We start from the raw sequence: 11,670 nt of genomic DNA on the forward strand, positions 1-11,670 counted from the left end.
TTATGAATACACTTGCCAAGAGAAAAAGATCTCATGGTCTTGTGTGCACAAAAAGGAGAAAATGAAGAGTTACGAGATGCACAAAGAGTTTTTTCGAGGAAAATATGGAAGAACAAATGGTAATGTCAATAGAAAGGATAATATTATACTTATCGTATAACTAATTAATACCGTAAAAGTTATATGGTTATATAGTAATTAATTTGATATATTCAGAAACTTTAAACTTGTTCTACAAATAGTTATTTTATTAGAATTTTTCCTTTTTATCTTTTTCAGCGGTGGAATTTGATTAATATACAAGTAAATTGTTATTTAAACACATTAAAAATTCGATTACATATTCTCACAATGTGACACAAATATAAGACAATCAACAATATATGGAAAGAAATAAACTATAATTGGAATTGACTATATATATATATAACTTATTAAATATCTCTTTTTTCATTATGCAATCTCATTTTACTTTTAAGGCCAATTTACATGGGGAAATGTGAGTTAGGGATAGTGACGTCAACAAAAAATGTTAGAATCAACAAAAAAAAAAAAAATTCTGCTGACAAAACAAGTAGAATGTCTTCAAAAGTAGGTTGTCTAATTTATTTATTTTTTTAAAAAGAGGATATCATAGAAAAGGAAAAAAGAAAAAGAAAATAAGCCTAATATAAAAGGGCAGAAAAGAGGAAAAATAATTCCTGTTTGGTTTGCGGTATTCAGTTCACACTTCTATAGAGATTAGAGAATATTGAAAGAAGCGAGGATGGCCGGAGGAGGAGGATCAGTGAAGGAAGTTGGATCAAAGAGAGAGCTCGACAAGATAGTCGGCGACGGGTCACCGGCGATTTTGCACTTTTGGGCAACATGGTGTGAAGCTTCTAAGCACATGGACCAAGTCTTTTCTCACCTTTCTACTGATTTCCCACACGCCCATTTTCTCAGAGTAATCAAATCTTCTCCCTTTTTTGATATACATGTGCTTATGTGAAAGAGAAGCCCATAAAGTGTATTTATTGATCGATTTCTGGTATTAATTTTGCATATATGATACTGCTTATATGGAATTTTAATGAACTATGAAATAAAGTGATGATTTATTGATAGATTTTCTGCTTGATATGTTCTTGTTGTTTGGAGGGGGGTTGTTTAGATTTGTTTTTTGTAACTTTGCTATGAAGGGTTTAGGGTTTTGTAAACTTTTTGGCCTCATGGTGTATAACTTTTAAGCGTATGGACCAAGCTTGAATTTTTTTTATTTATTGGTTGATTTCTGTTATTTTTATTGAATATAATTCAAGATAGCTTATGGAACTTTGAATGAACTGTGAAACACCCTGAGTGGTTATCGATATGCTCTTTGGGAATAATTTGTCTCCCTTAATGGGCACAGAGAAAAAAAGATGTGTTCTTGTGGTTAGATAGCTATGTTACATGAATATGAAGAATCTGTGACACGGGGAAATTTGGGGGTTGTTGCTCTCCTCGATTTGCTGCAGTCTTACCTTGATTTGGCACTTCTAATTAGTTTCAAATAGAAATTGGAGAACCCTGCATATACTGATATAGCTGTTTTATTCTAACATTGTGAACTTGGAGCTGGACTTTTCTTCTATCGTAGTTGATGTTATTGTAATCCCAACTACTTAATGGATTATGTTTCAAGTACTACTGGAATATGCTCATTATTCGTTCTGAAGAGCTAGCTTGTCTCTGATTATGATTCTTTTTCTTCTGTCTTTATATTTCAGGTTGAAGCTGAAGAACAGCCTGAAATATCTGAGCTGTACTCTGTTTCTGCTGTTCCTTACTTTGTGTTCTTCAAGGTAACTCACATGGGAATTTGCTTTCCTTGTCCATGTACTGTTTGTATAGCTGCTTGTGTTTGTAAACCTTACTCTCCTGCTGGATAGACGGTGAAATGAATGTAGACCACCCTCTGCTTATGTGAGTTCTACCTGCATTTTATTCTTACCTAGCTTCCTTCTGAATCCCTACGAGCCCTTCTATGATGTTACTTTTTTGGACTGTCAGCAGCACAAGGGAGAATCTGCTCATGCATCAGTTATCCGAAAGAACTTCTACTATTGGAAATGATTTTGAGAATCATGATGATATTACTGCTAGTTGTTTGCATAGTTATCTTGTTTCTTTATGCAATAAACTCAGTGAAACTTATCTGCTTTTTGCCAACAAGTAAATTGTTGGATTGAGGATTTCTGTTTCGACCTCTTTTACACTCCATCTACCACATAATTTCCATAATTTTATTCTCTAATCACAGTATATCTATTGATAGGAGACCTTTTACATAGCAAATGCATGTCTTAAATAAATAACAAGTAAATTAAGAAGATACTCTAAAGTAATCAACAGCCTAACCACTTTAAGATATTTTCCTAACAAATGTTCAGAGTTTTTTCCCTTCTTTTTCTTCTAGATATTACTTGAATATGGACTCTGTCTCTCATGGCTTCATTATTTCTTCAAAGACAATGAGTGTGCTCTGTCTGCCCAAAGGGCAGCCCGGTGCTCAAAGCATCCCGCATTCATGCAAGGTCCGGGGAAGGGCCGCACTTCTAGGGGTGATGTAGACAGCCTATCCTAATGCAAGCATTAGTGGCTGCTTCACGACTCGAACCCTTGACCTATAGGTCACACGCCCAAAGATTCTTTATATATTTGTAACCCATTGCAGTGTCAATTCTTGAACGGGAGAATGCCCCTTAAAATAGTGAACAGCTCGTCATATTATGCCAAGGCCATGTCGTTCTTCGTGCTTGCAATCTTCTTGAAAACCATATGCACCTTAAGGCTTGCATGACCCTATGAGATCCATCTGCCTCTTCTATTTGCTGACTACATGAGGTATTGCTACTATTTGGAGGCATATTAAGCTAAGGACAATTGGAATATTGGTCATCGCTTTGCAAAATGTATAAGCTTTATTTAAGGGGCAACACCACTATCTTTCTCATTTAACTTCATATACTTTCTTCTGGAAAAATCGCTAAATTGTTAAGTCTTCAGTAAACTCTACTAGTGCAGTCGGATGTACAAGCCCCAAAAATATCTCTCACTTCCTCATTTCCCTCTTGTATGACATGCCAGTGATGGGCATTTGCAGATATCACTGTCTTCTGTCAGTCTGATTTGAAAAGCTTTCTGATTATCCATGAAAATCACGGTGTAATTGGGTTGACTGGTTGATGTCATTTTTTCTGGTCACTTATCCTACTTCGGAGGATTCCACTGTCTTTGCCAGTATCCTTAGGTGAAACTGTGTGAGTATCAAAGTACTTAGGCTTATGCCATGGTGAAATCATCAATATGGCTTTTCAAAAATTTGAGTTATTTACCTCTTTAAAAATGGGATCGAAATATTCGTAGCTACTTATTGTGAAAAGATGAACATCTGTCAGCAAGATCAAGAAATATTAAATTCAGTAGTTTTCGCCTGACAAATATAATGGGTGGTCATGAAAAGAATTGCCTAGAGTCGTCGTCACACAAATCCAATATAAAATTTTTAAAAATTATGGAAAGGTGATCAATTGTTGAGTAAGTTTGATAAGAAATTTTGTTAAGTTCCTTCCCATTAGTTGTATTAATCAACACTTTCAACTTTGATTCCTTGTTACGTTTGAACGATTCCTTGACATGAAGCTCTCTTTTTGCTTGTTACACTACCTATAACATGCTATTCCTTTGCTTATTTTAGGATGGTAAGGCTGTTGATACGTTGGAAGGGGCTGATCCTTCTAGTTTGGCCAACAAGGTTGCAAAAATTGCTGGGTCAATAACTCCTGGGGATCCTGCTGCTCCTGCTAGCCTAGGGATGGCTGCAGGTCCCACTGTTCTTGAAACAGTTCAGGAATTGGCTAGAGAAAGTGGCGCTCCTCAAGTTGTAAGTTCTGGTCTTGATGATCGGCTGACAAAGCGACTTCAGCAGCTGGTTGCTTCTCATCCAGTAATGCTTTTCATGAAAGGAAACCCTGAAGAACCCAAGTGTGGTTTTAGTCAGAAAGTTGTCGATATTTTGAAGAAAGAGAATGTCAAATTTGGAAGCTTTGATATTCTGACCGACAATGGGGTCCGTGAGGGGTTGAAGAAATTTTCCAATTGGCCAACATATCCTCAACTGTACTGCAAGGGTGAACTTCTTGGTGGTTGTGATATTATTATAACTATGCATGAGGGTGGTGAACTTAAGGAAGTTTTCAAGGATTACGGGGTAGATACTGCTGGTGAGAAGGGTGGCATCTCTGAACCATCTGGCACGAGTGCTGCTCTGACTACTCGTCTTGCGGATCTGATAAATTCTAGCCCGGTTATGCTGTTTATGAAAGGAACACATGATGAACCCCGGTGTGGATTCAGCAGAAAGGTGGTGGATATTCTTAAACAGGAGAAAGTAGAGTTTGAGAGTTTTGACATTCTTACTGATGATGAAGTCCGTCAAGGACTGAAAGTTTATTCCAACTGGTCTAGCTATCCGCAGCTGTACATAAAGGGTGAACTTATTGGTGGATCAGACATAGTATTAGAGATGCAAAAAAGTGGTGAGCTTAGGAAGGTTCTAGCTGAGAACGGGATTCACCAGAAAGACAGTCTTGAAGACCGTTTAAAGAATATAGTAAATTCTTCAACTGTAATGCTCTTCATGAAGGGTACACCAGATGCACCAAGATGTGGTTTCAGCTCCAAGGTTGTAAATGCTTTGAAGGAGGAAGGGGTTGAGTTTGGATCCTTTGACATTCTATCGGATGAAGAAGTGAGGCAGGGATTAAAGACCTTCTCCAACTGGCCAACTTATCCACAGCTGTATTACAAAGGTGAACTGGTAGGAGGATGTGATATCGTGCTGGAACTGCAAAGCAGCGGTGAACTGAAGTCAACATTATCTGAATAGAAGAACCAATGGACCAGGTTCCGTGTATCAGCCATAACATGTTAGCTGTTTCCCAGGTCTTATACATTTTGCGTCAACATGATTTCGTGGTGTCTGAACTGCCTGAGCTATGTATGTTTATCTCCACAAGAATTTCATGCTACTAGAGGAATAGAGTTACATTCTTAGAGATGGTTTGAATAGCAATATGCTTTTGTAGAGACCTTATCTTTCAATTTTTGGTTTTCTTTCCTTCAGCTATGCGATGAGTTTGTTATGACATTGAAGTTGTAGGTCAATTTGAGAATTTAGCTTATTGTTATGACATCTTATTTTGTTTGCCTTCAAACCGTAGCGAGGTTATATCTCCCAATAGATAGCTTCTGAGATGAAATAAAGAGCCTATAAAGGTGGAAGTAGCTACCTCTTGTCCTTTTTATTGTCACTTTAGCCACAAAAAAGAAAAAGTGGTCCAAAATATTTGTCACTTCATATAACCAAGAATGCATCAATTATTATTTTTTAAGTCCACCCTTACTACGGAGTACTCTCTGTATATAACTCAACTCACTGATGTTCTGGTGATCCTTAATTTGCTAACCCCCAGAAGGAACATATAGTTTGCTATCTTCTCTAGCGTTCAAGTAAAAATCAATAAAGATTCTAAATGTCCATAACTAAATTCATATAAGAAAACAATAATGTCCTCTAATGTATCCTGTCTCCATAAGGTCGAAAAACAAAGAATATTTAAGGAAGAATTGTAGGCAATCCAGGATTGAAAGATCTGAAGATTTGGATTATAATACTAATGAAGGCAGCTATAGACTGTGATTCCACAAAATTAGGAAATTAAGGAGTTTGATTTGGAGACAACCATTAAAATAATGATTTAGTTGAATAATTGTAATATATTATTATCAAAAGAATAATTCAGTCAGAAAGGAATTATTATTTACATAATAAGCCGCCTTATTTGTTAAATATGTAGTCTCTAACTCTATTATGCCCAAGTAAAACAAGGACTTGGGAGATTTATTTTTGGTGGAAAAGAAAAGAACTTAACCCAATTCACCCTAAAACAGGAAGTCCCGAAATTAGGGTTTGGGTATATATATGTAAGTCAGTCTTTGAACATAACAACAGTAGTTTGGGAAAACAGCTAGAAAGGCAGAGATTTGTGAAATTCTTACACACTTCAAGAGGTATTCTTCTGACTTAAAATCGATTTAAATCCGAAATACGTTGTCTATGCAAATTGATGCTGGAATGCTTCCGCTTTATACATATATTCCATCAGTTTCGATTCCTTTTTTTTTTTTTTACATCAACGAAGATTTTAACTCTCCACTATTGAAATTAAAGAAAGATATCAATAATGACTATTACTGCGTTTATTTTGACATTAAGAATATTTAAGGAGGAATTGTAGGCGATCAAGGAATGAAATTCCAAAACTAATGAAAGCAGCATAGATCGTGACTCCACAAAATCAGAAAATTAAGAAGTTTAACTTGGACAAAATCATGAAGCTTATTTAAGATAGAACACTGGATTAGGTACGATTCTTGTGATTCGTATCAGTATAAAAACTTGTCTCATTTACTTCCTGCAATGTATCTTCAGTCTCTTATTATAATCTGTAATTGAATAAGAATCTTACCTATGAAATTGTGTAGCTCTGTAAGCAGGAATTAGTTAACTTACACTCTGTTTGGATCATTGTTACCTATCATTTTTTATAATAGATTGTATTTTATTTTATGAATACAACTTGTATATTTGTTGTTGTTAAATAATATTTTTGTTGTTTGGTTTGACTGTATCATATAGTACCGTAACTGATAAGTTTACTAAAATACCCGCGTTGTTTTAAATAATTTATCAAGAATTACCCATAAAAATAATTTTAAAAAATCTTTTTTTACTAATGTATCACCAATTATGTAGCTTGAAAACAAGAGCAAAAACTTGAAAAAAAAGGTTAACTATCATTTAACAAAAAAAATCGTAGAACGATGGAAAGAAAAATAAACGTACGGAGATTTGGATGAAAAGAACGGCACGAACCAATTCTGGAAGGATGGACAAAGGCAAAGTAGGTCAAATGGGTTGGAGATTTGGAGTTAAAATTAAAAAAAAATAGAGTAAAGGGTAAAATAGAATTATGGAGTAATAAGCAAAGGCATAATTGAAAAGAAAAAATAGGAAACAATTCCTAGCACATCAAATCGACTGTTTCATAAAATAGAGCTTTTTGTTGTTCCGGAACAATGAAGTTAATAATACCATACAATCAAAACAAATATTGTTTTGGTAATAATACAATACATACCATGGGTAACAACCATCCAAACAAGCTATATCAGTATAGTCGACTAAATATTTTAAAAGGGCATAATTCACGCCTCTTGTTTTACAATTGGTATCAAAGTCTCTATCTCACAAGCTTGTTTTTGCTTAACAGAAGGTAAGGAAAGACCAATGTCCAGTGATGAAGAAAACTCTAGGCCACCATACTTCAACGGAGAACATTATAGTCATTGGAAGGCTAGAATGAGAACGTATGTGCAATCAGTTGACTATCGAGCATGGCTAGTCATTCAGGACGGACCTCTACCAATTCCTGCTGATGATGAGGGAAGGAAACAGAAGGTAAGACATCCTATACAAAAAGAACAAAAGGATGCCATTCAAACCAATACTTAATTGTGCTTTAAGCATGGAAGAATTCGCAAAGATCTCAAGTTGTGAAACTGCAAAGGAAAGATGGGACAAGTTGGAGATACTCTATGAAAGTACAAAGCAAGAAAAGGAAGCCAGGATTAATATTCTAGTTCATAAGTACGAGTTATTCATGATGAAAGAAGATGAAACCATTGAAGAGATGTTCACGAGATTTAGTAAAATTGTTGGAGATCTCAAGGCTTTAGGAAAATCCTACTCTAATGGTAGACAAGTCCGAAAATTTCTGTGGAGTTTGCCTAGAGTGTGGGAACCTAAGGTTATTGCAATTGAAAGTGGAAATCTGGATCAAATGATAATTGATGAACTTCGCTACAATCTTATTACTTTCGAGAAAATTCATCTTCAAAGGCATGGACATAAAGAAAAGAGAAGGAATGTTGCATCCAAAACCATTCTTGATGAAACAGAAAGTGAAGAAGAGGACGAAGAAGATCAGGAAGACTTGGCAATGATTTTAAAGGGAATATACAGCATTATGAGAAGAAGAAAACAAAAGAAGAAATCCCAGTTAGATAAAAACTCTGAAAGGAACAATGCAAGGTGGAACAACAAAGGACCAGCATAAACTGTTAAAGGACACACAAACACTCATGCCCAACACAGAATTATTTTCAGAATTAGCATTTGAAAGAATTTCATTCAGTACATTTAACTGTTAGGAGCTTATTGGTTTATATTCTTCAAGTATCACTTTTGTTTCTTCATTTTCATCAATGTTATCAGCTCTCATACTGTTTAGAAGTCTTTCAACTTCTTTACCACCTGCTATATATGATTTTAGTAAGACATGATACATCTCTCTATTTACAGAGACGACGGGCCTCAGCGAACTCAAAAATGATTCAGCATCATTCGCACTACCATTCTCCCCCAACAAACTTAATATTTTCATGATGACCTTAGGATCAGGCTTCCATCCTTTGCTATCCTTCTTTAAGGAAAGAGCAACTTTAATGCATTTCACAGCACTCTCAAACTTACCTTTATCTAGGTAGCCTGCTGCCAGTCTTCCCCAAATATTTGGTGTTAGTGTCTTCCCTTTTGTAGATAAATCTTCAAGCATGGTCTCGGCCTTCTCATAAAGCTTTTTATCGATATACCCTATAATGACTATGTATGGCACACGGATATCATAACAGTTATCGGATGTTTCCCATTCCTTGAGCAACTGCTCTGCTTCTTCAAGTGCATCAAGTCTCACCAGAGATTCTAACATATTTATGTAATCCCTATTTATACACCTCTTCAGAGCACTCTTCTCAAGAAACCATAATCTGATGACTTCATCTTTGTTTCCCAGTCTAGAATATACCGAGATGAGGTAATTATACCCGAGCCCTTCTTTATTATCTATCTTCGCCTCTGCTTTCTTGAGGAAACTGTTTGCTTTATCATCTAGGCCCGATTTAACATAAATATTCGCCACAGCAGCATAGGTGTTCCAGTCCATGACAATGTATGATTGGTTCTCCATTTCAATCAAGACCCTCTCCATCCCCTCAATATCTGATCTTGCTCCATACGAATTGATACAGATTCTGTAACTTAAATTGTCAGGACAAACCCCAATTTCCTTCATATGGTGTAGCACTTCAGGGATCTTTTCATACTCACCGGTTTTGGTGTACAGTGACATTATATCATTGAAGGCCACAGAAGATAGAGAAAGACCCTTCTCCTGCATCATCTGCAAATGTGTCAATGCCTTTTCAATGTCGCATTGCCGAACATAACAATGTAGAAGAGCACCATATGTCTTATCATTCTTATCTTCTTCATTCAAGTTATTGAAGTAGCTTTCTGCAGAATGAAACCCGTGTACCTTACCAATCAGATCCAGTTGTACTGCATGCTCAGTTGATGAAAAAGTGAAAATACCAGAACTCTTCATCCACTCCGAAGCCTGCTCAACAATAAAGTTCAGCACAAATGACTAAATTAGCATCCAATATATGGGACATTCCATTCAATCAGGGCAAGGAACTATATATACATGTGGAAACAGAAGCTGAATGTCAGAGATTAGGTCTCATAGTAACATTTCCATTAAAAAACGACATATTTTCCATGAAAAAATAAATTCAATAGGAAACACCCTTAATAATTTTTTGTATTAAAATAATTAGAATATTTTTATAATCCAAACCAATTGCACAAAGTTTAAACCAACATCCTAGATTAACAAATGAGCAGCTTCACCAACAATTCCACAACACTAATAACTGAAATGTTGACTAAACTTAATCTCTAAAATTCTAATTAGCTGCAAACATAAAAAAAAAAAAAAAAATACAGTAAAACTATAGAAATTTTAACATATTAGAGAACAAGTATCACTCATGGATAGAGGGGTACCTCGAGGGCCTGATTGAAGCGTTTGCGTTTACGAAGATCAAGAATGATGCGTTGAAGCTCTGCAAATCGGACTTTTTTGCCCTTGCAAACCCATTCGTCCAGCTCATTCGTTACGCTATAGTTAGGGTCTCCCAGTGGGCTGATTTTTGAGTAAAGTGTCACCTTTTTCCGCTTGTCGGAATGGTAAAATCGACATGTAATTCCGGTTAGGGATTGGAATACCCGGCGATTCAATTGCATTTTCCGATGAAATTTTGGATGACAATTTGGGCAAAAATCCCTGCTGAGTGAAACACTGTTTTAGGGTTTAGGGGGTTTTACGAGTTTCAGCGCATTTGGGGGAAAACGAAAGGAAGTTCCATAAATTGCATAATCACCCTTCAATCTTTTAGATATTATACAGCCATACAGGTAAAAGGTTGTAAATCCAACATATTGCATCTACACCTAAACGAAAGATTTTATCACAATTAAAAAATAAAAATAAAATAAAAAGAATTACCAATCTATATGAAACTTCTTTTATGTTTTACTAATTTTAAAATATTTAGACCCATTCTTCTAATAAGATTATTATATACAGCTTTAATTACATTAAGAATTCAAATTTTTTAACTTTGAAGTGATAGTTTTCTTTTTACCATATACACCAAATTTTACACTATTATTTTGATATTTTTCTACTATTACAAATTAATATAAAAGTAAAACTGATATCTTAAACTCCCAGTTCAGTATGAAAAAGTTATATAAAAAGGGACCGAGGGAGTATTACTATCTAATGTAAATCATAAACATTTTCCTATAAAATAGTGTTATTGTGAAATGTTTGGGTCATTATGTCCAAACTGCAGATTTACTGATTTTGTTTTCTCTTGAACTGTGAATATTTCAACTTTGTAATAAAATTTTTATTTACCAAAAAAAAAAGAGAATAATATTTATAGATTCACAGTTTGTATTCTGATGAGTAGGGGTGTACATAGGTCGGGTTGGTTCGAATTTTTCAATTATCAAATCAAACTAATCTAAAGATCAAACCAAACCAATAAAAGTCGGGCTTTTTAATCTCGATTTTTCTCGAATTTTTCGCATTTTTTGGCTTTTTCCCACAAAGTCTTCATAGCATAAAATATAAAATTTGTGCTCTAAATATTTATTTAATCCAAGTAAGACAAAACTATATAAGGTATTTTTCAAAAAAAATAACATAAAATATGAGATGAGTCATGACAGTGTACTAATTATTTAATAGATAATAAAATCACAGAAAGAATATTATTAATAAGGCATAATAAAAATGAACATAATCTAAAATTACTAAGTTGCTAAAATAAATATGATTAAAAAGTACTATTATTTACGTGACTAAACAGTAAAAAAAAATTATGCATTTTATATAAACCATGAAAAAACTAAAAAATAGATATCCAACAATATTGTCATTTCTAGTACAATTGAATTGAATGTCTTTTGTTAGCATTAATATTGATTTGATTTTAGTTTGGACTTTATTTGAGTTACTAACATTTATGGAGTATAAAACTTATTGGAGCATTCAAAAATTATAAGTCCAAACTTGTAATAATGCGTTAAAAGAAAAAACTATGAAAAGGTTTAAGAAATATTTATAACTTACTACAATAAATACTTTTATGAACTAAATATATTTAAAA

At 34.5% G+C, this 11,670-nt stretch overlaps 2 protein-coding genes and 1 long non-coding RNA gene across 5 annotated transcripts; 2 read left to right on the top strand and 1 right to left on the bottom strand.

The window, feature by feature from the left end:
* Window positions 1-691: 691 nt before the first annotated feature.
* Window positions 692-5,240, top strand: LOC107824685 (monothiol glutaredoxin-S17-like). The gene is made up of 3 exons (XM_016651483.2): window positions 692-946; window positions 1,752-1,826; window positions 3,722-5,240. The coding sequence occupies exons 1-3, from the start codon at window positions 767-769 to the stop codon at window positions 4,910-4,912; spliced, it is 1,446 nt and encodes a 481-aa protein (XP_016506969.1). The 5' UTR covers window positions 692-766; the 3' UTR covers window positions 4,913-5,240.
* Window positions 5,241-5,916: 676 nt separating this feature from the next.
* Window positions 5,917-8,343, top strand: LOC142171609 (uncharacterized). The gene is made up of 2 exons (XR_012701416.1): window positions 5,917-6,096; window positions 7,359-8,343. It is a non-coding gene; the product is annotated as an uncharacterized LOC142171609 (long non-coding RNA).
* Window positions 8,233-10,363, bottom strand: LOC107824686 (pentatricopeptide repeat-containing protein At4g21705, mitochondrial-like). 3 transcript variants are annotated; one of them, XM_016651486.2, is made up of 3 exons: window positions 9,995-10,357; window positions 9,462-9,542; window positions 8,233-9,317 (listed from the first exon to the last, which is right to left on the bottom strand). In XM_016651486.2, the coding sequence occupies exons 1-3, from the start codon at window positions 10,232-10,234 to the stop codon at window positions 8,295-8,297; spliced, it is 1,344 nt and encodes a 447-aa protein (XP_016506972.1). In that variant the 5' UTR covers window positions 10,235-10,357; the 3' UTR covers window positions 8,233-8,294. The 3 variants fall into 3 exon arrangements, with proteins under 3 accessions (XP_016506972.1, XP_016506971.1, XP_016506970.1); XM_016651485.2 differs by having other exon boundaries at window positions 8,233-9,326; XM_016651484.2 differs by having other exon boundaries at window positions 8,233-9,542; window positions 9,995-10,363.
* Window positions 10,364-11,670: the final 1,307 nt, after the last annotated feature.

Source organism: Nicotiana tabacum, chromosome 17 (assembly GCF_000715075.1).
Source record: "Nicotiana tabacum cultivar K326 chromosome 17, ASM71507v2, whole genome shotgun sequence".
In the NCBI taxonomy this organism is placed as follows: Eukaryota; Viridiplantae; Streptophyta; class Magnoliopsida; order Solanales; family Solanaceae; genus Nicotiana; species Nicotiana tabacum.